Source organism: Manacus vitellinus, unplaced genomic scaffold (genome assembly GCF_001715985.3).
Source record: "Manacus vitellinus isolate BGI_N305 unplaced genomic scaffold, ASM171598v3 scaffold_59_pilon, whole genome shotgun sequence".
NCBI classification, from domain to species: domain Eukaryota; kingdom Metazoa; phylum Chordata; class Aves; order Passeriformes; family Pipridae; genus Manacus; species Manacus vitellinus.
The window spans coordinates 3307857-3330949 of NW_021940681.1; the positions used below are offsets into that span (position 1 = coordinate 3307857).

The 23093-nt window shown below is 42.1% G+C and overlaps 1 protein-coding gene across 4 annotated transcripts in view; it reads left to right on the top strand.

Annotated features, from left to right (window-relative positions):
- The window catches only part of TSPAN4 (tetraspanin 4), a 355775-nt gene that overhangs the window by 148659 nt on the left and 184023 nt on the right, over positions 1-23093 (top strand). For 2 of the 4 annotated variants that reach the window (XM_018082063.2, XM_018082064.2), the window contains exon 3: positions 14610-14689. In XM_018082063.2, coding sequence (XP_017937552.1) covers positions 14627-14689 — 63 coding nt within the window. In that variant the 5' untranslated portion in view covers positions 14610-14626. Of the gene's footprint in view, positions 1-13796; positions 14020-14113; positions 14690-23093 lie in introns of those variants that run through there. The other 2 variants (XM_018082062.2, XM_029963338.1) reach the window with 2 other exon arrangements.

The following is a 23093-nucleotide window of genomic DNA, read 5'->3' on the forward strand; positions in this document are numbered from 1 at the left end:
TAAATAGGTCCTTTTCCCACAGGATCTTGTCTTTCCTTGGCAGTCACAGTTGTGAAGCCCCTAGGGTTGTCTTGTTGATGCTATGCTTTCATGACAGCTCAGAATGTTGTGACAGTAGCAGTGCCTGTTCCAGAGTTTCCCCCTTGAAAGATCCTTATTTAAAATCCTAGCCATCAAGCAGTCTACTTAGCTAATTGTCAGAGCTTGTCATGCTATGTAATTAATTTTTGGACAGCATTCAGATGCCTCTTCAAGAATGCGTAAGAGTATGTGTGGAACTGCATCTCTTCTGCCTTGTTACCACAAGAAATGACTCACACTTCTTGCTGGTTCAAACAGAGCTGCAGACATCATTGCAGTAGGTTTGGTAGAGGATTGAAGATTAGGAGCTTCTGTAACGTGCTCCCACAGAAAAACCCTAGCTAGCCTTGCTGCTAGTGCAGGGATTTGTTTGCAACTGACTGGGTATAACCAAGGGGATTCTTTAAATCTCATCAGCCTGCTGTGAGGAGCTTGCTTACTATAGCCTAATAATTTTGTCCTGGAAGCGCAGGCAGCCCTCAAATTAAGACCTCTGTCTTCGGTAGGAAGGATAAGGCTTCAGCGTCATGGATTTGAGAGAGCCTTGCTGTTCACTACTTCTGATGCACAGACACACAGTTGTTCAGGTAATCAAACTCTTTCTCATGCCTAAGTGTTCGTGCACTGCACAGACCAGCCCGTCTCTGCCTCTGGCTGGCTGAGGTAGCAATAAGCCCCAGAGCTTCATTGATCTTGCAAAAAAAATAAAAAGTGTCTGTATGTATACACACATGTATATATAGTTTTTTCCTGGGAAAAATGCCAACATCGTGCTTCAGATTTTGAGGCATTGCCATCCTGGGTGCACTATTGAATTTTGGGATTGTTTTGTTTTTAAGGCTGTATTACAGAAATTAATGTGAACATGGAAAATGTTGGAGTTTTTTGGGGATTTGGGGGTTCGTTTGTTTGGTTGGTTTTGTTTGTTTAGAGCATAATAACAAAAAATCATTTTTGAGGTCCCCTAAATGCTCAAACATTATTGCAGCACAATGTTTTGCTTCTAAATTATGTGTGCAGCACCTGTGCTTTCCTGATTCATCCTAAGATTTACAATAACATTCTAGTGGAGGCAGAATAGAGCATGGCTCTCACTGGAACCTCTCTTCCTTCAGAACTCAACATGGTCAAAAAGAAACTTAAATCATGGGAAGCTGTTGAAGCCAATTCCTTTGAGCTGCTCTCAAACTGGGAAGAAACAGTCCTGTAGCACACACAGAGAAAAAAATCTTCATCTGCTTTTATGGTACTTCAAGAAGTGTAGAAAAGCGGGGATCCAGGACTGAAAGGTTTCTTTTGGAGGAATGCAGGCTCCATCAAGAGAATCCTTGTGTGGATGATTAAAATGGGATTAAAGCATGCCAGGATGAAACTAGGAAAGCTTCGTAAGTGGGTTCTCAACCCATCCATTTCAGTTTGTTGTGCACATCTCTTACTAAATACTGGCTCCTGTGCCCGTAGCTGTGTGCCTTTCTATGCTGCCCCTTTCAGGACTTGGGAGGCCCAGGTGAGATGACTGTGGGTTACATACTCTGCTCATTGTTTCTGGGAACAAGAGCTGCTTGTCTTGGAATTTCATTGTCTTCATCTAAAGGAAGCAGCCTCCTTTCTCTTGATTGCTCTCCAGCAACCTCTGATTAACCACATTTCAGACATGTTCAGTGATGCTTGGAATTGCCTTTTTTGCTTTCAAGTGCGGTTCATCTTTCTAGGTGATAAGTGAAAAGGGAGATGGAAGCAGGCTGCACCCTGAAAAGTGTGAAATGTGGATGTGGAAGGTGGACAAAAAAACCCGCTTTTCTCGTTGCTAAAAACTAGGGCCACAGAGAGGTTTACAGCTATGCTGTATAGTTATGTGTGGAGTCTGGCAGAGAGCAGTCTGAATTTCTGCAGTAGCTCCCATGATGTGAAGCTCCAGGTCTACCAGCAACAGCCTGTCCCTGTTCCCGACAGGGAAGAACTGTCCCTCACTGCTTAGTGGCTTTCAGTGGCTCCAGTCCCATGTAGATCACTTCCCAGCCAGCTTTCCCTGCCATTTGTGCTTCTCCAATGCTTCTTAGGAGCTTGGGACATTATGGCCTCACCTACTATTTTAACTGTCAGTTTAGTAAGAACCAAAACATATTGGAAGCTTGGATACAAAATAGCAATGTGGGCTCTGTGCATTGATCTGCTAGGTGGGGCCAGATGATCTTGACATAATCGCTTTGACAGGGTGGGTAAATCCCACCTGCTGTTTGGCAGGAGCCGAGGAAAACCTGCAAGTTGGTATTTCCCTGCTGGGGAAAGCAGCCGTAAGGGAACACTGCCAGGTTATGCTCAAACCAGTTATCTTATTATTGAGAACCATCGGGAGTCCAGGAAGAAAAGAGGATGCTTTTGAAGTCAAGTCTGTCTGTTTATGAGCTTCAATAAGTAGCAGAGACCAGATTGTCCCAAGGGCCAGGGGTAGGGGAACCTCTTGTGTAATTCCTCTGATCTGCAGGTTTTGTTATGTGGATTTTGTGATTTGTAGTTTAGGATTAAAAAGACCAAAGACCTTTTAAGTATGGGTTTCATTCTGCTGATTGTGTCATCGTCCACAGATGTGGAGCCGGCCACCATGTATCAGACCCTTCATCAGCTAATTAACTTGAGTTGTCAAGCTGCAATCAGTGAACTGCTCTCATACTAAAATAATAATGATAAATTCCTCTCATCTGAAGCTGTCAGCTTCCAGCTGCAAGAGGCACAAGTCTGCAGAATCTATAACTTACCCCATGAAGGAAAATCAGATTTGCATCTCTGTCTTGCCAAAGCCCACTTGGCTTGGTTCCCTTTCTAGCAGAGTTTTCTGTTGGAGGAGCAGCTAAGGCCAGGCCGGGATTATGCTGGGACTTGTAGCAGGGCTAATAGCTGCCGTCAGGCTGCCAGATGCAGTGCTTTGAGTCCTTGTTTCACAGGGAAGGGAGAATGGGCTCCGTGGCTGGGTGAAGGCAGGGGAGTTCCACATTGCAAAGGCTCATGGTTTTCTCGTTTTAGTTGTTGATTGAAGAGCTGATGTTTCTTGGTTTCTTTTGGGTTGCATTTTTACAAATTTGTCTGTAAGGGCTCTGTTCTGTTGAAATTCTGCCCGTGATTATGTTTTTAGGTGCAAAAGGTGCTACACATTTCACTGTAGAACAGGATCTGAGACCTGTCTGAAGGAACAAGTGTCCAGAATGCCTTTGGGACCACTTGTCTGCCCCACAGAGCTGGCAGGCCAGCAGGGAGTCCTCACAGGCTCTGGTGAGAATGTCAGCCCTTCTCCTTCCCGTTTTTCGGAGCTTTAATGCCCTGTTACATCTGTCCTGTCATACTTGTCATACCTATCCTGTCTTAAACAGATCAATAAAGAAATTCCATTCCACAGTGGTAAAGGTAATCCTGGATTCAATCCTTCTGCCTCTCTGTCTCACATTAAAAAATTGAATGCCAGCTCATCTAAATATGATGAATCCTGCTCACCACAATATCCAGGCATCAATGGGGGCAGAAGCTTGCTCCAAGACTTGTCTGGACTAAAAGTAGTCAAACTTTTCAGGCGTTGAGATTGGAAAAACACCTTGCCATGAATTCAGTCAGTTTTGAATCAGGCTCCAAACACAGTATGGTGTTTGAGCCAGGCAGTGAGTATAATTATCTTCTAGGTATTTTCAGTTTTTTACTCTTGCAAATACATCAAGCATATTGATTATTGGCTTGATTAAGAGGAATAGTTTTGGCTTTATAGTGTTTGACCCCTATAGGAATTTTTTTTTTGGTAGTGATTGACTGCCTAGGAATTCTAAGTAAAATGGAAGCAAACAAAAATGATTGTGTGTTCTATCCAGACAGACTTTGACCAAGGAATTTATGTAGCCTCCTAAGAAATAGTGGCTAGCTTTAACTGCATGAATCTCTTTGTACAGTGTAAACATAACAAATAGAAATTAAAAGTACAGTTTGCCCTGCAACATAGGTTTGGATGACATTTACAAAAGGCTATAAAGCATTTAATTAAAGTTTTTTAGGCTTATAATCATGTGGGTTTTGAGATAAATACCATTAGCAATACCAGAGCAATGCAGAAACTTAATATTGTCTTTATATACCTGGAAATATGTGTAAAATAACTATATTTCTAAGAAGGTCTTCCTTCCCCATCAAATAAGAAATATTGTCTGAAGACAGAAATGCAGAATACAGAAATTACGAGGCTGGGTTTTTCTTTGTGCATTCCCTACCATTTCTGAAAACCATCATGGAATAGATACCATTTTTCTGTGGAAATGCTCCTAATAATTTTTCAGATGACTCCTTGGTGATTCGATGCAGAAATATTTTTTTAGTATATAAATCTGCCTTCATAAACATCCTCATAAATATAACACAGCAAAAAAAACTGCTTGGAGGTCAGAATACAGAAGAGGTTGAGCTTGCAGTTTTAGCAGTTTAATGTAGGCTGAGGCTTAGATTTAGCAGGATTAAATTTTGCAAATGTCCAGTGCCAGGTGTTTCTTACAGAGTAGAAATGTCTGAAAACCTAGTGCAAACTAATAGGAAACACTGAGCACAAATGCTCAAGTGAAGTTTAGGCACAAATTTGGTTTTGATTAAATCCAGAATCTTAGCCAGTGTGCAAAATGGGCAGTGACTTTAAGGATTAAACAGACATTTTGGCAGTACCTTTTCAATGACAATCTAAATTCAGGCACTGATTCTCTTTCATTTTTTATCATTAAAGCTCTAAGTTACATCCTTATTTCTGTCCAAACAAAGCCTCCATGATTTAAATTAAATAACATTAAGTCCCTTAATAAGTAGAGAGGAGTTTCTAATTTTTTTAGACATCTCAAATTTGTTGAATTAGAGCTCATGTATTACGTTTTGGTAACTGAGTTTGGGTATGTTTTGCAAAAACAGTATCCTGCTACCTTAAAATACAGGTGCCTCTTCTCTTTGTGTTGATGTACCCTTCCTTAGGGACATGAGCCTATTTACAGATTTTGACAGTGAAATATAAAAAGCTGGATTGTGGTGATGGGAACAAGTAAATACAGATATGTGGTTTCCAGCGCAGGTGATACTTTTTATTCCAAAAGAACACTTTTATTTCAAGCATTATCGCTATTGTACTCACTAATATGCCTTTTAGGAGTGTAAATCCTAGGTTATTGTTTTAAATTGTTTACCTGTATGTGCTATCTGTTCAAAAACTGTGTTTGACAGTATGTCTGCTGGTAGCATTCCTGAAGTTATTTTTGACTGTTCAGTGTTATGAATGCTCAGAATAGCAAAGCAAAAAGCCAAAGCTTGTGGTACTACCCAGAATTTTTTGTTTAAAAACTTTTTGATAGCAGAAGCTCCTTTCTTTTTGCTTGAATGATTATAGAGATGTCAAGGATAAGAGATCCATTGCTGTTTACTTTTATTATGTGGGATGATGTAAGTCCTGTGATTCCATATGACATTAAGAACAGAAACAACAGATGATAACCTAATATATAAGAAGATATATGGCCACTTGCATTTTCTTTGTACAGGTCCATTGCATTTTAATATCAATATTTAATTATCACCTAGTGGTTTTGTTTACTATTTACTTTCAAATACTCTTAAATTTGCTGCAGGCTCTTTAATACTTCAATTTTAATTTTAAGCTCTCTCCAACACATCTTGCATTCCAAGAAATGCATTGAGTTGGTGTCACAAACCTTCCATATAATAAAAAATAATGCCTTTTGATTACTCTAAGAAGTTGCCTTTCAAGATGAAAGAAAGTACATCTATTGCTCCCTGTATTTGTCTTTTAACTAGGATTTTAGAAGGAACCTAAGGGAACTAGGAGCAAATTGAGGACTTTTGGCTATGAAGAGAAAGATAGACCCAGCAGTGCAGCAGCAGAGATCATTTCTTGAGCCAACCCTGGGGTCTTGGCATGCTTGCTCACATCTGTTGACTGAGTTGATGGTAGGAGAGCTCCTTTCCCCATTTCAAACTATGTTCTTTTGGCTGAAGGCACGCAAGTAGATCTGCAAAGCAGTAGCCTCAAAGGTGTGTGCTCCTTCTGCTACAGCAGCTGTATGGAGAGCCCAGCTTGATGTGAAGCCTTTTGAACACTGCATTTCTCATACTTATGTACAATCCCACTCGTGAAAGCATTTAAGTGTGTGCTTACTGTTTAGGTACATGAATATCTCAATGCAGTGAAACTGTGGTTGAGTACTTAGTTGAAATGGGCTCTCTGTGACCTGATTCTGAAATGTGCTGAGTGCTTGGATGCCTGTGAGGTCAGTGAATGCTTCTGGGCCTTCATTGCTTTGGAGCTGGAGCTGAAATATGGTTATATGAACTCTGCTTCGTGCTCATGAGCGTGCAAAACCTTAGTCCTGTTTTTAAGGATGCAAGACAAGAAAAGAATCCATTTTGAATCTCCAAGGGAAAAATCCATAAAGATGTTAAAAGGCAAACACTGGTTAGGGAACATTATTGAATCTTTGAATTTTTGTAAGTCATTGTTTTGTTTTGTTTGCTTTTGCTTTCACAAGCCCGCGGAACTGTGCAGTTTAAGGATTTTCATGTCTGATTACTTTATACTTGACAGAAAGATCCTGAGTACCACGTGTGTGTTTGAAGTGGTATTTCTTTGAATGTCAGCTGATCTCTCAGGTTAGAGAAAGTAACCTGATTTTAAGAAAACTAGCACATAAATTGCATTTGTGCTGCTAAGACCTGCTGACACTGCAAAGATAGGTCTTGACAAAGATTTTATTTGAGCTACAACTCTTCTTGTACAGGGTGTCAGATGGGTTCCTTATTTCTGTTCTTACGTTCTTTATTACTGAGGACATTAGTAGGGAAACAGGGCCTTCTGCTTCTTCAGGAGTTCAGTGACTGGCCCTGCTTGTCTTTCATCTGCAGCAATAATCCTCTGTGTCCAGGGCTGAAATATGCAGAATTTACTGGGGAAACAGGGAATCTCCTTACTTAAAATTTTCATTATTGGACAAGAGAAATCATTAGCAAAGAATAGGATGACAAAAGCCCAGAAAGCACAAATGGCAAGGGAGGTCTGTGGGGCACAGGGTTCTGGGGACCGATACCAGGTAATTTTTTCAGAGATTTTATTTGTTTAATCTGACTTGGCACCAGCTATCCTGCATGCATGTACAGTCTCATCACTGTTTGAACATACAGATGCTCAAATATGGGTGAAGAAAATGCCCTCAGTGTGAGTCATGCACGTACCAGTACCGGTATGTCTGAGTGCACAGGCAGAGGTGATGGCAGCAGTTATGCAGATGAGAGCACGTAAAAAGCAGTGAGGTTTCTGCAAAAGTAACTTGTTCACAGGCTTAAATAAAGAGTGTTGCAAATCATACCCAAAATATTTTCTCTGTGTCTCTGATTATGTTATTTCCATAGCAACTAATTATACCATAAACCAAAGATCATGACTTCAGGTGACATGTGAGCAGAAGGAGATGAGTTATTAAGTATTGAAGAATTTTTTTTTCATGCAAATTTCCTTATTTATAAAGGAAAAGGAAGAACGAAAATAAAAAAAAACAAAAACAACAACCAAACAAACAAACAAAAACCAAATGAACCAACCCTGAGTTCTGCTATGTAAGTGAAATTGCTTCTGACTGGAACATGTTTTCAAAGTTTTGTTGGAGGCATCAGTAAATCTTTTAATGAGTAGGAAGTACAACTGTGAATATCAAAAGATCTTTGTATTAGCTGAGGAAATCTCTAGGACGTCTGACCTCTTGCCTGTCCAATCCAGGGCTCAACCTCTTTCCAGCAACTGTAGCCTTTTACAGATACTGAAATTGTTAATGGATGAGCAAGGACCATGGAAATAAAAAGGAAGGTGTGGGATCTTCTTATTTATGCAGTAAATTTGAGGTTTCAGTGAAACATGCTCTCTTCTGCTTCACTTATTAAAAAAACATTCATATTTTTTTCTAAAATAAAAGGTTCCCGAGAGATTCTGAGCTTACAGTCCCATGGTAATACTCTTTGAGCTGGAGGACCTGCTGCCCAGATAAGGACTGATGTTGCTTGACTTAACTATTTCTTAGACTGCTTTAACATGTCTTGCTTTTGGTTCAGGAACTGGTTGTATGGCTCTCACTTGAGCCACTTCTGACCCACTTGAGCCTCTCTTAAAGCCTTTGGCAGCACATGACAGCACAGGCTTATTGCACTATGAGAATTTTTAGGAGAGAGCAGGATTTAGAGATGGAATCCTTTGGTTGCTGCTTGAATTGAACTTGAATGTTTCCAGGGATGGGGCATCTACAACCTTTTTGGGCAACTTCTTCCAGTATTTTATCAGTTAATTGTAAAAAATTTCTTCCTTATTTCTAGTCTGAACCTACCCTCTTTTAGTTTAAAACCATTACCCCTACTCCTGTCACTACAGGCCCTATTAAAAAATCTGTCCCATCTTTCTTTTAAGCTCATGCAGATTCTGAAAGGCCACAATGAGATCTACTCAGAGCCTTCTCTTCTCTAGGCTGAACAACCCCAGCTCTCTCAGCCTTTCCTGATAGGGAAAGTGTTCCAGCCCTCTGATTGCTTTTGTTGCCCTCCTCTGGACACATTCCCAAGAGGTCCATGGCTTGAACTGAGGACTCCAGAGCTGGATGCACTATTCCACATGGGCTCTCATCAGAATACAGAAGCAGAACCATCTCACTTGACCTGTTTGCCATGCTGCTTTAGATGCAGCCCAGGATGTGGTTGGCTTTCAGGGCTGCAGGGAGACACATTTTTCATCTGCCATTACCTGCAAGTCTATCATCAAAGGGTTGCTCTCAATCCCTTCATCCCCCAGCCTGTACTGATGCTGGAGGTTGCCCCAACCCAGGTGCAGGACCTTGCACTTGGTCTTGCTGAACCCCATGAGATTCCCATGTGCCCACTTCTTGAGCTTATCCAGGTTCCTCTGAATGGCATCCCGTCCCTCAGGTGTGTCAGCTGCACCACTCAGCTTAGTGTCTTCCGTGGCCTCGGTGAGGGTGAACTCGATTTGATAAAGACATTAATTTAATATCTGATAAAGACATTAAACAGTACTGGCCAGGGCTGAGCAGAGACTGAAGGCCTGTGGCAGTGTGAGGCTGTCAGGTTAAAAATCGTATTCTCACTCCCTTTGCCTTGCGCTTTTAGTCATTTTTATTCATGCAAAATGAATATACATAAGGAAACAAATCAAAGACTCCATCACAAGGCTTTTTCCTCCCAGCTGAAACAGCCAGCTTCCCCCTGAACTTTGGTTCACCCTCCAGTCAGAAGAGGTAATGTTTCTCTTAGTCTTTGGAAGAGGCACAGTTTTTACAAAGCCTGCACCACTGAATCAAATGGAACCACAAGGTAGCTGCAAAGAGTACACTGGGGGAGGAAAGAAGGGATTGCTCTCCAGGCATATTGCACACAACGTTCTTGTGTGGTGATCTCTGTACATGAAATTATGAAGTTCAGCACTTGGAGTGTATTTATCAGTTGATCACCCTTAGCTGATTTCAATGTTGTGGTGTGAAGCAAAGCTAATAACTCACAAAAGAGGACCACTCTTTTAGTCATTTTTGACATTTTGTTCATTGAAACTACTGGGAATGACTGTCACCTGTCACATGCATGGCTTTGTACACCCCCCTGTTGCAGAACAGGAGCAGTTGTCACGTACTGTATTTTTACAGTATATTTCAGTATTAGTTTCTAGCAGGATTCTTTAAAATTTATTTTATTTCACAAATCACTTCTTAACAAATAGTCTACTGATGTTAATGCCAAGTGGATTGTTTCATTAGGAGGATGGAGCAGGTATGTAGAGTTTTGAAGACAGTGACAAGAGGCATTAGTAGGGAGAAAGCCTTTGCAACCGTTAAAGGACTTATGAGACTAAATTAATGAGGAGGCAAGTTAGTGGCTGCATTTTGTGTGACCTGAAGGCACTAGTGTATTGTGATTATGAGAGTTAAATCATGGAGGAGGAAGAGAAAGCAGGATTCAAAATGGGTAAAAGGAAGGCCTGATTCAACATGATATTGAAATACTGGTTGGTTTCAGTTGATGGTTCCTTTGGGTCCAGAGGAATCACACACAGTGAGGCATGAGGAGGGAAAGCCCTGAACATGGAACAGGCAAAGAAGCTGGGTCTGGAAAAACATGGTACACAAAAAGAGGAGCCAAAGATGAGCTGAGGGCCGAAGTGGGCCAGAAGGCAGCTCTCACCAAAATTATGGGGACAAGCAGGGTTTTTTGGCATCCCTGGTAGAAAGTTTTGATGTATTAACCATCACTTAAGCTCAGAGTCCACACACAAAGCCTGCTCAAGCCTTGGCAGTGGTAATACCCCTGTCCTGGGGTCAGGGTCCAGCAGCACTCTGCAGCTGCAGCCCACCTGGGACTTGGGACTGCTGCCTGTGCTCTCACATGTACCTGTTGCATATGCACTGCATGTACTCCATCCTGACTGGCCCAGGTGCCCATGGCCCCTTTAAAGGAGGAATGTTGCCATGACGAGCGGAGGCAATGGAGTAGGGGCTGGCAGCGAGGACACTGAGCACAGCAACAAGAACAGCTTAGGAAACTGGAAGTAGATTTGGCTAAGAGAGTGGGGTCTGTGGTGGCTGCAAGGTTAAGTTGAGGTGGGAAGTGTGGGCTGAACACGTAGGTGTTTGTCTTCAGGTGAGGCTGCTCAGATAAAGGGTGTGAGGGATAACACAGTTAACAGATTTGCTGCTGATGCCCAAACCTTTATTGCCTGGAGTTCATCTGGTGTCAGTAGAGTCAGAGTGCTGCCTCTCCTCTTTCAGGGGCAGGGTTTTGGCTGGAGATGTTGAAGGGTTACCAGACCTCCACTCAGAGCAGCAGGGACAGAGTTGTTATAACCTAAATGGTAGCGTGCCACCACAATCAATACAAATTGAACCTCTGCCGGCGAGATTGCACAGTGCCTGCTTTCTTGTGTAGAGGAATCAATATGAATTGGCCACAGGATGGGAATATACAGATGTAGTTAGGGAGAGAAAACGTAGATGTTAAGCAGAGGTGAACAGAGGTCACTAAGTCCAGTGATGTGGCTGTGATTTTAGGCTCAGTCATTAAAAAAAGTTTTGTGAAAGCTTCGATTCACCTGCCCCTTGAGTCACCCTTATAGGCATAATGGCCATAATGGCAATGCTTCCAAAGTGTATTCTTCTTCTTTCATATATAACTTTATTGTTAAGCAGCTTAAATGTAAATGTGGGTACCAGCATGTGCCTTTCATCCACTTTACACCAGGGATGGGCAAGAGTAGAGTACATCAGCCCTTCTCTTTTTGTTTTTCCCCAATTCCCATGCAGGATCTTACTTCATCACATAAGCATGTCATCCAAGCTATGGTTAGCCTGCTGGAACAACATTGCTATCCCAAGGATTTCCCATTTAGGTTAATGATTCTGATTGGGTTTCCTAACATGGAAGATGTAATAAAAAAATGATTCTGGATCTGTATAATGTCTGTATCCCCAATGAATCTGTTTTTAATTAGTTGTTGGTATTGGCACGAGAAAGAACAAACAGCAATGACTTGAGAACTAAATTTTACACTAAAGGGCCTTTAAAAAGTTGTCATTTCCAAGAGGTCTGCTAAGGGATGATGCTGAAAGGAGACTGGAGTAAAAGTACCCTTATTTTATCGGTCATGCAGGACCTCTGCCTTCCTCATGCATTCTTCTGTAGCTGTCTGAAATATATCCACAGTGTGTCGATGTTTATTACTTATTATTTAAAAGCAACATTTAGAAACTCTCCTTTGTACCTCAGATCTTGGCTTTATAAATTATTCCACCGATATTAAGGACTTAATTTCTTAAGAATTGATGATTTCTTGCCTCAAGGGAAGGTGATATCAAGTGATTTCTAAGTCTCTTCTTATCCAGATAGCAAATGAGCTGCCTTCAGGGTTTCAGATGTCTAGTTTATGGTAAATATGCTAAATTCTCCTCCCTTACATGCAATACCATGGACACTCTTGTTAAATAACAGTTATCTGACTTGTCACTGTTTCAGCATAATTTGTGTGCTGAGAAAAAACATTTAATATGAAGCTCTTTGCATAGGCATTTTTGTATACTTACAGGCAATGTAGAAAATATTTGAATCACCTTTGGTTTCTGTTGCCAAACTGGTCTATTTGCAATAGAGATGAGGAGGAAGGTTGGAGGCAGAACTGTCTGGTGCCACAGGAAAAATTAATGGTATATTGGAAACTCAGAGTGAGAACAGACCTGCTTCCATGGGACCATCTTTATGTGCTAGGAAAGAAGGACTCCTTTATGGGGATAGAGTTTGTACTGTGCAAGAAAGGGAGGGAGGAAGAGTAGAAAACTGACTTCCATCAGGGCTATGAAGTCTCTCTAATTTTAAGGGTAGGGAAATTAAAAAGTGGAAACGTTTTAAGTTGTTGAAATAGATGGCACAGGAGTTACTACCCTCGTGTTTTGTGCTCAGTTCTTTCTAAAGCTTGCACCAGGTATGGTCAGTGTATTTATAGTTTGTGGATGAAATGAGAAATAATTAGACTCTAGGTTTGCAGTTTGTAAATTAACAGAATTAGAGGGTGGTTTGCAAGGGTGAACTGCTCAGGCTATGTGCATAACCAGCTCATTTTACTTTTACTAATTTGTTCTTTAATTAATTGGTGCCTGTGTCTCTCAGTTTGTGCTGATACTTGCAAGATGCTTCATGCAAGAAACCTGTTTTCATCTTGATTAATTCTCTGCTGGGGCAAGCCTTTTAAAAAATATTAGCCAGCCATCTTTTCACTTGGCTCCAGTAGCTTACAGTCAAAATCAAAGGGCAGACAGAGGAGGAGAGGAGGAAGGCAGAGACAAGCCAGCTCGTTTCACAGATCAGAAGTGGCACTACAGAGACAAGTGAGTTACTTTCACAGGGAATTTGGGACAAAGATGGTAAATGAGTCTTACTTTCCTGAGTGTTAATACTGTAATTCCCACAGTTTCAGTAAGATTTTTCCTTTCTGAAAAAGTTGTGTGTGGCAGATTTTCAACTCTTTACTGCCGGTGGGAGCTGTCAGATTTTAGGGAAGTGCTCCCCAGCGTACTGAGCATGATGCCGATCAGTACCTTACCTGACAGGGGGACAAATGAGCTGGCCATACATTGTGCTGAGTGATGATTCTGTGGGACTGAGCGAATTAGGAAAATCCCGGTGATGGATCTGCAGTGGAACAAACAAGCCTTCCGGCAAGGGGAGCACGGCCTGTCCTGACCCCGCTCTCCCCAAAGCATCCCCAGCGCTTACGCGTGCGAAATCTTTACAGCGGTTACTTATTCCCGTTCCTTTCGGCAGCGCCGTCGGTGTATCCGGGCAGCCTCAGGACCCACCTGCACCAGGTTCACTCTCCGTGCTCAGAGTTTCGGAGCGTGGGGGGACCGCGCCCAAGACCTGCCCCGGGCGGGGGTTCCCGCCGCAATCCCCATCCGTAGGGGAGGGTTGTCGGTCGGCGGGGTGTGCGGCCGGTCGCTATGTGCCCGCGGGCCGGGCGGCCGGGCCGGGCCGGGGCGGGAGGGCGCGGCCGCGGGCGGGCCAGGGGAGCGCCATTGGCGCCGGCGCTCGGAGGAGGGGCGGCCGCGCCGGGAATGGAGCGCCGGCGGCTGCGTGCCACGGGGCTCCTCCGCCGCGTGGAAGGGATGCAGGGGATGCTGAATAGTGAGCTCGGCGTCTCGGGGCAGAGCGATGTGGCGAGGAGGAAAGGGCCACGGGAGCTGCTTGCCTTTTGGATAATACCTGTCCCTGCCGCGGGTCTCGTGCAGCGGCACTCTCCTGTTTGTGTGTGGCATGCGGAGCCGGGGTTTTGTATGGCATTTGGGAGCCGAGCGAGGTCACACTTCCTTTTTTTAAAATTCTTTGCTTTGGGTACAGTATATCTCTCTCTGATTTTTTCTTCCCTGGTAGCGGGGTGGGCCGGGAGGGACGATTGTGACAGTGACGGGAATGTTTACTTGTGCAGAAGTCTTTCTCATGTGGAAGCACGCTGCTCCCTAACTCCTGGCTAAGCAGACTTCAGTTCACCAACTTTGCTGCCGTACAGCAGACGTAACTCCTTGACAGGATGGCAGACAAAAGAACAGCTGGTGCAAAGCAATAGGGGATTCGTAGCAAGGAGGAGGAAAGAAGATCACAGACCTTTCACCCGCGCCATCGACGCCCGGCAGCTGTCAGAGCAGCAGTGGAAGGGACAGCTGAAGCCACCATGCGCAGGTCTAGCACCGATGAGTCGACCTATCACAGGAGCCCTTCCCTGGACAGCAAGGATTACAGTTTCCCAAATGGCACCTTTCGTCGCTACAGCAGCATGTATGGTGGCCAGTTTGGGGCTGCCAGCAACTCTTTTTTTGGATTCCACACCAACCCAGGCCCAAAGGCCACCAAGGCTAAGTACACGTCCCCCAAGGGAAACAAGTACGTTGTCTTTTACCTGGATCTCTCATTTATTTTTCTCCTAGAACTGAAGAGGTGCAGCATGGCTCACAACTGCCTGCAGTGTATCAAGTACCTAATGTTTGTTTTCAACCTTCTCTTCTGGGTGAGTACACATTTGAAACTGTGAGATGGTTACCTTTGTGTCTGCTTACTAAGATGGAAGGTGAACTTGTTGCTTCTTTTAAACTTAAAAGTTTAAACTTGGAAGTTGAACAAAGTGATGTCTGGCCTCTTTAATTTGTGTAGACAGCCTTCTGAGGATTTTCTTCATCCTCTCTTTTCCTGACCTTCAGCTGCTTTTGAAAACTGTGATACAAGGCAGAAGAATGTGGTTTTAGAGGCCAGTTGCATGAATGCCTTCATCACTTTTCCCAGTGGGAGCTGTACACTGGTTTTTTGTGCCCTGATCTTTCATTCTCACGTGTGCTTGCCTCAAAAGTCATGCACAGTCCTACAGAAACTGCTGAGGCCATTCATAATTGTAGAGTTGAGCACATGTTAATGTCCATTGCTATATTGCAGATGTCACACTTGGTACACCACAATATGAAAACCTGTGTCAGGAATCTCCAGGTAATCATTCTCTGTCCCAGTCGGTGATGGGTCCTGGCATTGCCATTCCCTGTTGAAGACATGGCTCTGAAGGGTGGAGGGAGACCAGAGCCCTCCTCACTGCTTCTGAGGCTGCTGCTCTGTGGAGGAGCTTACAAATCTCTGTGAGGCATGCGTGTGCCAGCAGGACACATGGATGTGCATCTCTGTATCACGTTTTTGATAAATGAGGTGGCTGTCAACAACACGCTGGTTGGGCATTTCACTCCCATGACATGGAGCGTAGGCTGTAGCTGGAGACTAAAGAAGCTCACTGGGGGGGGGTTGAGTCACAAACGCTGTTTGTCCTGTTAAAAAGGGAGTAGCATGATTGTTGGGGCAGGAAGTGGTTTGTAGTTCAGTGTCTCCTGTCCAGAATTGTATGTGGGAGAGTCTGTTACGAGATCATCAGGAGGTGCCTTTAAATGGCTTGTTCTTCCCAAGTGGTTTATTAACATGCTGAAGCAAATAAGGCATGTTATAAAGTGACACCACTTCTGTCCTGGCACTTAGGGAGAGGGTATATGTTTGCAGTTGTATGTTACCATGTCTGTATTACTGATTGCCTATGCTCTAATGAATTGATGGAGTACATGGAGGGCTGTGAGTTAGATGCAAAGAGCTGTTCTCTAGTGTGCACTGCTGTACAGCTGTTTAAAACCTGGCATGCTGCAGTGCATCAGAAAATACAAAGTGCAGGCAACTTCTGCTGACCTGAGTCATACCAGGGAGTCGGGGTGTGATAAACTAGTTTGAGTCCACTGAATTGGCAGAGTACTAACCACAATGAGGGTGCTATCTTTTCATCCTGAGTAAGCTGGTAGAAAGTGTGTTGGTAAGACTGCAGTGTGTCTTTCAAGGCTGACTCTGGTTGCTTCTGCTTTCCTAAAAATTTTCTAATGTTTATTGCAGCTTTCTCTGAACCTTTCTGAAAAAGATGAACATTATCTTCCTTATTCTTTTAAGCCTTGTACCTCTACTGACTGTCCCTGGTCAAGATTATAACACTGACAGCTAGTTGAAGTGTCTGCTAGAGAAAAGCAATTGGGTACTGGCATTAATAGCTCTTTTCAGGACTGGGCACGGCACTGCCACAAAGGATACAGGCATTCTGAATCCTATTACAGTATTCATTTTCCACTGAAGCATATACATGTGATAAGAAGAGATACTGCTGCAAATAATGTGTGTGTATTTCCAAAGGCAAGGTGGCACATAGTAGTTTATCTTTGGCATGCTTTTCAGTAGGAAAGCTTTAATACTTTGAGAGAGAAGGGAAGGTTTTTGTTTTCCCCCTGAAACCATCAGAGCTATTCCAAGCTATGCTTGGAGGGAGAGAAAAGACAGGGGTCCCAAAAAGAGAATAACTGTGTGTCAACAGGGCTCTTCATGAACTAAAGCATACGAGCAGAGGAGTGGGTGGTGTCAAATACTGCAGCACGATTTCTGTTTTGTTTCCCTTTCACATGCTACCTGCACAGCAGGAGTGATTGATGATGATCATGTCCAAATGAAGTTTGCACAGCATGTAGTTATAATAGATGCAGCTCTTCACCTCTCACAGTGTGGAAAGTAACTAAAATGGATGATTTTTAAAAGTACTGGCTTAAGCTGACCTATCCTTAGTAAAAGCAGAAAAAAATTTCCATTTCTACTGATCAAAAATCTTAGAGTGATTACACGTTGATGATGCTGTTGTTTTGTTTTCCATCGTGCTGTCAGTTATCTGTCATGTTTAACTTTGTGAAATTAAAGGAAAAGCATCTCTGCAAGAAAACAGGATTTTTCTTTGCATACACACTCGCAGAAGTTTTGCTGGCTCCACGTTTCCCCTCCACCCTTCTCTAGGTGGTTGGTTAGTGACAAACAAGAGTTTAAGTAGGAAGAGGACTTTTTTTTTCATGCTTTGACCTCCAAATAAAAACTGCAGTTATTTTCATGTATTGAGAGCAGTCATTACATTAATCGAATTAAATGCCTATTATAGGTTGTTCTTGCTTTTTATTGTTTTGAGCAAATGCTTTGATTTCCTTCAGAAATCGTATTGTCTTCTTCCTCTTCCTGTTCATTAACTCTAGTACATCTTGAGCATCCCTACAGCCTATTTCCCAGTACTTTCAGCTATCTTTTCCACAGTATGACAGAAAAACAGTCCTCAGTCCTGTGCAATTCCAGTGGGATTGGTACTGCATTTCTGAGGAAAAGATCCTTTTCTTAGAATACTGGTGAATTTATAGGAAACAAAATCTCTGAGACCTTGATTTTAAGTGTTCCTGGCAGGCTTTGTTGCATTAGGTGCAGTGCTCATGCTGTAAAATTTTTAAGAGCTGTCATATAACTGTGAAAACAGAGCGAATTTCTCCTCCCCTTTCTGATGGTTAAAGGGAGAACAAAGCTCCTTCACAAGTGTCAGAGGCTGAAATGCCCTGTCACTGTTGGTGCTGAATCAGTCCATTGGTACAGTAGACTAGCAGCTATTACATGTAGAGAAAAAAAGTGGATACTCCTAGAATAGCTCATTTCTTCATGAAGAGTCCTGTGCAAATTGCTCCTGATGCATTTGCAACTACTCTGGGGTATTAAGATATTGAAACGCAGGCAAAACATTAATAGAGAGCAGCACTGCCACTCTAATGGGAATTGCCATTCAGAGACCATTTCTTGGAATATTGCCAGATGTATAGGAGCCATCATTGTATCACTGCACTGGTTTGTAAGCTCCCAAAATAACTTTTGTCACCTGATACATCATACTTGTCTGATTTCATTCATTTTTATGGACTTTGATTTTCATTTGTTGAATTGTTGAACCCTCGAGACTGAAGATCACCTCAGATGATTGCAGAGCAGACTATTTTTATTTCATAATGAAATATTTGTATTTCACTGTGAAATACCCAGGGAAGAACATTTGTTTTCCTCACTCTGTCCTCCGGACATCCAGCGTTTCTTTACAGTCAGTACAACGAACTGTTTTCTTTCTGTGCTTTTGATCCAAGGCTCTGCTTGCCTTCTCTTTTTGTTGCTGTTGTTAGGAAAAGGTGGGATATATCCTAAAGGCTGAGAGAATGCTACAGAAAGAAAAAGGTCATCCCCTTAATCCCCTTGGCTTATGCAGCATTCCCACTTGCTTCGACTTCTAACTCCCAAACCTCCAAGACTCGAAGACTCGTGTTGCCAGGTGGCTTGTGCTTTCCTTAGATCCTGTGCTAGGGAAAACCGGCTAGATTGGTACCAATTTGAGTACCTTTGTCTGACTCTTCAGGTAGTGCTTTAACCAATGGAGAAATTCAGTCAAGCACAGTTTGCAGAATGCTTTTGTTAGAAGTTATATAGGGGAGACAGTGACAATAAGAAAGGAGGCAAAGAAGTTTATTTGTTATCAAACTTACCATTAATCATTTCTGTGCCTGTGTCTCCTTTCTGTTGTTAAAACATACTAAATTTGTATGTATTACAAAGCAGTCAAAGCCTTCAAAAAGTTATATAAAGGCTCTGATTCCATTGGGTAGGCACCCAAAGACACAGGGGAATTCTCTGATAGCTTGAAAACTTGGGAGTTGCCATCTGCTGGACACTGTGGCTGGGATGAGCAGCTGGAGCTCTGCTTTCCACCTTTCTGGATGACGAGATAAGTCACTTTGCTTTCTTTTGCCATTTGTTCAGTATTAAATTCCTGGGAATGCTTTATCTTGGCTTGTGAGACACAAAGTGCAAATCTAAAATGTATGGAAACAGAGCCAAGGAAGTGGCAGGTGGCACTAGTGAATGCCCTAGGATCTGTGTGGAGAAAACCAAAGAACCTATTGAATCTTATTCCAGGGTCCAGCTATGGGTCTCTTGCTCTGGCTTTGCTGCTGTTGATGGTTCATGGACCACAGTTTGGGAAGCTCCGTACTAATGAGTCCTGCTGACCTGGTGCACAAGTAATACTGCCAGCAGTCAGTCTTTATTATTTGTATGTAATTGGAAAGAAGGAGGGGAAGTAATGAAAATGAGAAGTCCCTTATTACTGAGATATTCTTCCTTCCTTGCACTTCAACTTAGTGGCACAGAAGTTCTTACAATAACTGTACAAGAAGTTATAATATGTGGAAGACCAGGCAGGACTTCTGGAAAAAGGAACAGCTTGATCTGAAAATGCACCATGGGGTGATGGGTTGTGTTTGAGTGATCCTGGCCAAATTTGGCCAGAGGGTGGAAGCAGAGGGGTGTCTCTTCATTTCTTGGTGTCTTGGGAAACCAACTGGCATTATTAGCTTGAGAAGAGCTATTAGCTGGAAGCTGGAGAATTTTGTAAGAGAAGCAGCTGATTTTATTGAAGTGGATTTCTTGTCCTTCATTTGCTTCTTCCATCAGTCAGCTGAATGAGATTGATGGCTGAAACAGCCAGAAACTCTGCAGATTGTTAGTGGCTGAGGACAGCAATCATTTTGTGGTTATACTTGGCTGCAATCTTAAGTTTGGGGAAAAAAAATTACCAATAGAGCAGTAAGTCATTTTAAAAGCAGGCCCCCCATTTCATCATCATTATGTGTACATGTTCAGCTCTGATGGGCAAGGGCTGCCACTTATCCGTGGAGCTGCTGCAGGTTGTTATGCAGGGTAGGCAGTCGTGTGTCTACCAGTTGGGTGGTGCTCTGAGAAGAAAGCTTGATTAGAAATAAGACAGGTTGTGTACTTTCAAATGTATAAGAGGTGGAAAATATGTGGCAAACAAAAACTTGAATTATCAGCAAAACAGACTTCGCTTCTGTGTAATTAAAACGTGAAATGACATGCTAGAATGTCATTTTCTCTAACTGCCTCTGAGTCTCTGATTCTCCTTTGTTACTTAGCCCTTCCAGAAACTGCTCAGTCTGATTGACATCTTATCTCTGCTTCTGACTTTCTGAGGGCTCTCTGAGGATGTATTTTTAAGGAGCATTGCTTTTAAAGAAAGGAGAGTCATTTGATATGGGAATTACAGACTTCAAAAATGGCATTTCCATGAGAAGCAGAACTATTGAGAGCTGATATCAAGTGTGAGAGAGAGATGATTGTGTTACCTGATGTCTGATTTGTACGGGCACCAATTAGAGCTTTTCTCATTGCGGCACCATTCATACAGTCTCTTTGCTGTGTGGATTCTGGTGTCTCATAGGGATTTGGGATCATGCTGGAGTCTTATCTCCCAGTGAAGGCATTGCTAAGGACTACATTTGCTATCTAAATGCATACTTTCTGAAAACTTTTAAGAAGTTAATGATTTGAAAGGATGTATATCTGACAAATCAGGCTAACAGTGATCAGTGTGCTCACGAGTTATTCATGGGATACTTAGCCCATACAGTTCTTTTGCATAATCTTCTTTTTTTCCTTAGGAAACCAGATTCAGAGGGCTCTTCATAGAGAAGAAAAAAATTACCCTAAAGTTGACCATATAATAGATGCCATCTTCAGGTTGCTCACTGTATGCCAGATTATGCTTCTAGTGCTGATGACAAGGAGTGGTATCATAGTGTTATGTATGTTTACTGTCATATTGATGTGATTTTGACCACGAGTATTGGCAAGGACTAAGTACCTCATTTTATAGGTTTTACTGTCAAGTATATGCACTGTACCTAACTCAGACTTACTGGTAATACAAAAAACTGAGGAAACCCATCAGTGAGCAGACCCCCAGGATAGGGCATGTTGTAGTTGTGGACAAACTGACCCCTTTAAAGCAATGAGTGAAAAGGCTGCAAACATAATTCCCTCTTCTGGACAGTGACAGATACTAAATTTGTTGCAGCCAATACTTTGAACTACACAGGGAAAGAAACAGGCAGGTGAGATAATTTCTATCTATTCCTCTTCCTCCGTCTCTTGGCTTGAAGAATTTTGAAGGCTTGCCAGTGCTTCTTTCTTACACAGGATTTCTCATCATTGGGACCATGATCAAAGTGAGAGCTACTGCTACAATATATGCTGTCACCTCACATTTTATTCTGCCCATGTATTACATCCTTTTCACCCCCTTTGAGACTTTATTTTAGAAGAATAACCTTTTGGTCAGGGGAGTGGTTGCAATTCTGTACCCACAGAGTATCTAGAAGAGTGAAATCTCAGTCTTAGTTTGTCTCCAGATGCTACTGTTTAAAACATGGTAGCTATTAATACTACAATGTGGTTTATTTATTTAGAACATAACTTTTAGCTAAGGTTGCAAATCTGTACAAGTTGGAATAATATACAATCTCTATATAAAACATATAAAGACACTTCTCTCTGGTATTTGTAGTGCAAAGTGAGCAGTGCGAGGTCAAAAATGAAATGTGGAGTTGAATGGAATGAATTCTGCATACTCATACAGATTGGAGACAGTAAATTGTATTTCTTAATACTGTCCTGTAATTGTTTCTCCGGGAAATGTTAAACCATCACAAGATGCAACAGAAGTAAATGAAATTGAAATTGCAGTCTGTAATTAGACTGTCATACTGTAACATGTCTTAAATCTGTCTTCAACAGAAAAACTAACACCCTCCAAAAAACCCTCCCAACCTGATTCAAGTGTGAATGCATGCAGAGCCTTATAATTTACTATGTTTTAACTGAGGCTTGTTCTAAAGATGCCATGCATTTGAAATAGTAGTTTGAATGAGACAGAAGGCTTGATACGCAAGGACAAAGGACCAGAATGACTTGGTGTTTTAAGTTTTTATGCACAGGCTTTCAAGACTTTGGGATGTTTGTTTTGGGTTTTATTTATTTTGTTTTGTTTTGTTTTAATTGGTTGGTTGGTTGTGGTTTTTCCCCTTCTTGTTTTTCCAGATTACTCATTTCCTTGGCCATAACAACTCTGTTTGTTCTCAGGTACTTTGAAAGTAGTGCAGCAGCAGCTATTGATCTATGTCATCTTATTGCTGGAGTCCTTCTGAGCTGTATGGTTTAGGAGTGGCTCTAAATCCAGATCAGCTTAATCCATACTGGCTTATTATATTATTACTTTGTCTACTTTTGTTTCTGCTCTGCACATTATGTGGTACTTGATTATCTGCTCATCTCACAAGCATCTTCATGTTTTCTCCCCAGTTCATCCTTTACAGGAAAATCCTGATTTATGAACAGTTCATTTTCCCCTCCAGCTGTATTGTGTAAACTCCTTCTTGAGAAATCATGTACTATGATGCCTGTGAACGCTGCATCTGATGACAGTGAAATGATAGTGATTTACTAGTGCTGATGTTGTTTATCGCCCATGTCCATTGCATGTACTTTTAGTTTTTTTCTGTGTATCATTCCTGGCTCTACCAATGGTGACTTTGATAATGTAGAGGCCTCTGGATATAACTTACAGTGGGAACAAACTTTCATGACCTTCCTTTGTAGTCATGCTTTGTTGATAAAACTGCAAAGTGTCTGCTCCTACTCCATTTAGACAGACAGTCGTCTTACCCCTGTGCCTAACAGGATTTAGTTTGAGACCTGGAGAACAAGGAAAACTCTGCTGTGAGGGAGGGAAACCCAACCAATGACATGCCCTTCATGCATTTGTCAGTTTGCACTTTATTTTTTCATGTGAAGTTCATTTTCTTTTTTCCTAAGTGGCTTTCCTTTGCCACAGTGACCAACTTTAATGATGAAACAGCCAGCACAAAGTACAATACTTGGAATTAAACAATTGAAGTCTCTTATTTTAAAAAGGCTTAGCACTTAGAAACAAAAATCTTATTGACTTAATAAGTGACTGTGTGGCAGACCTGTGGTGGGATTATAAAGCCTTCACATAACCTGCAGCTACACCAGCAAAACTGTGCTCATGTCCAGAAGGCTTGTTTTGTTCAGAGAACTGGTGTAGGCTGTAATGGCAAAAAGTGCTTTTCCTAGTGTTAGCTGTTCCCCCAGTAGGGGCTTTGCTGGTTTAACATGCAGACAATTGGATTTTT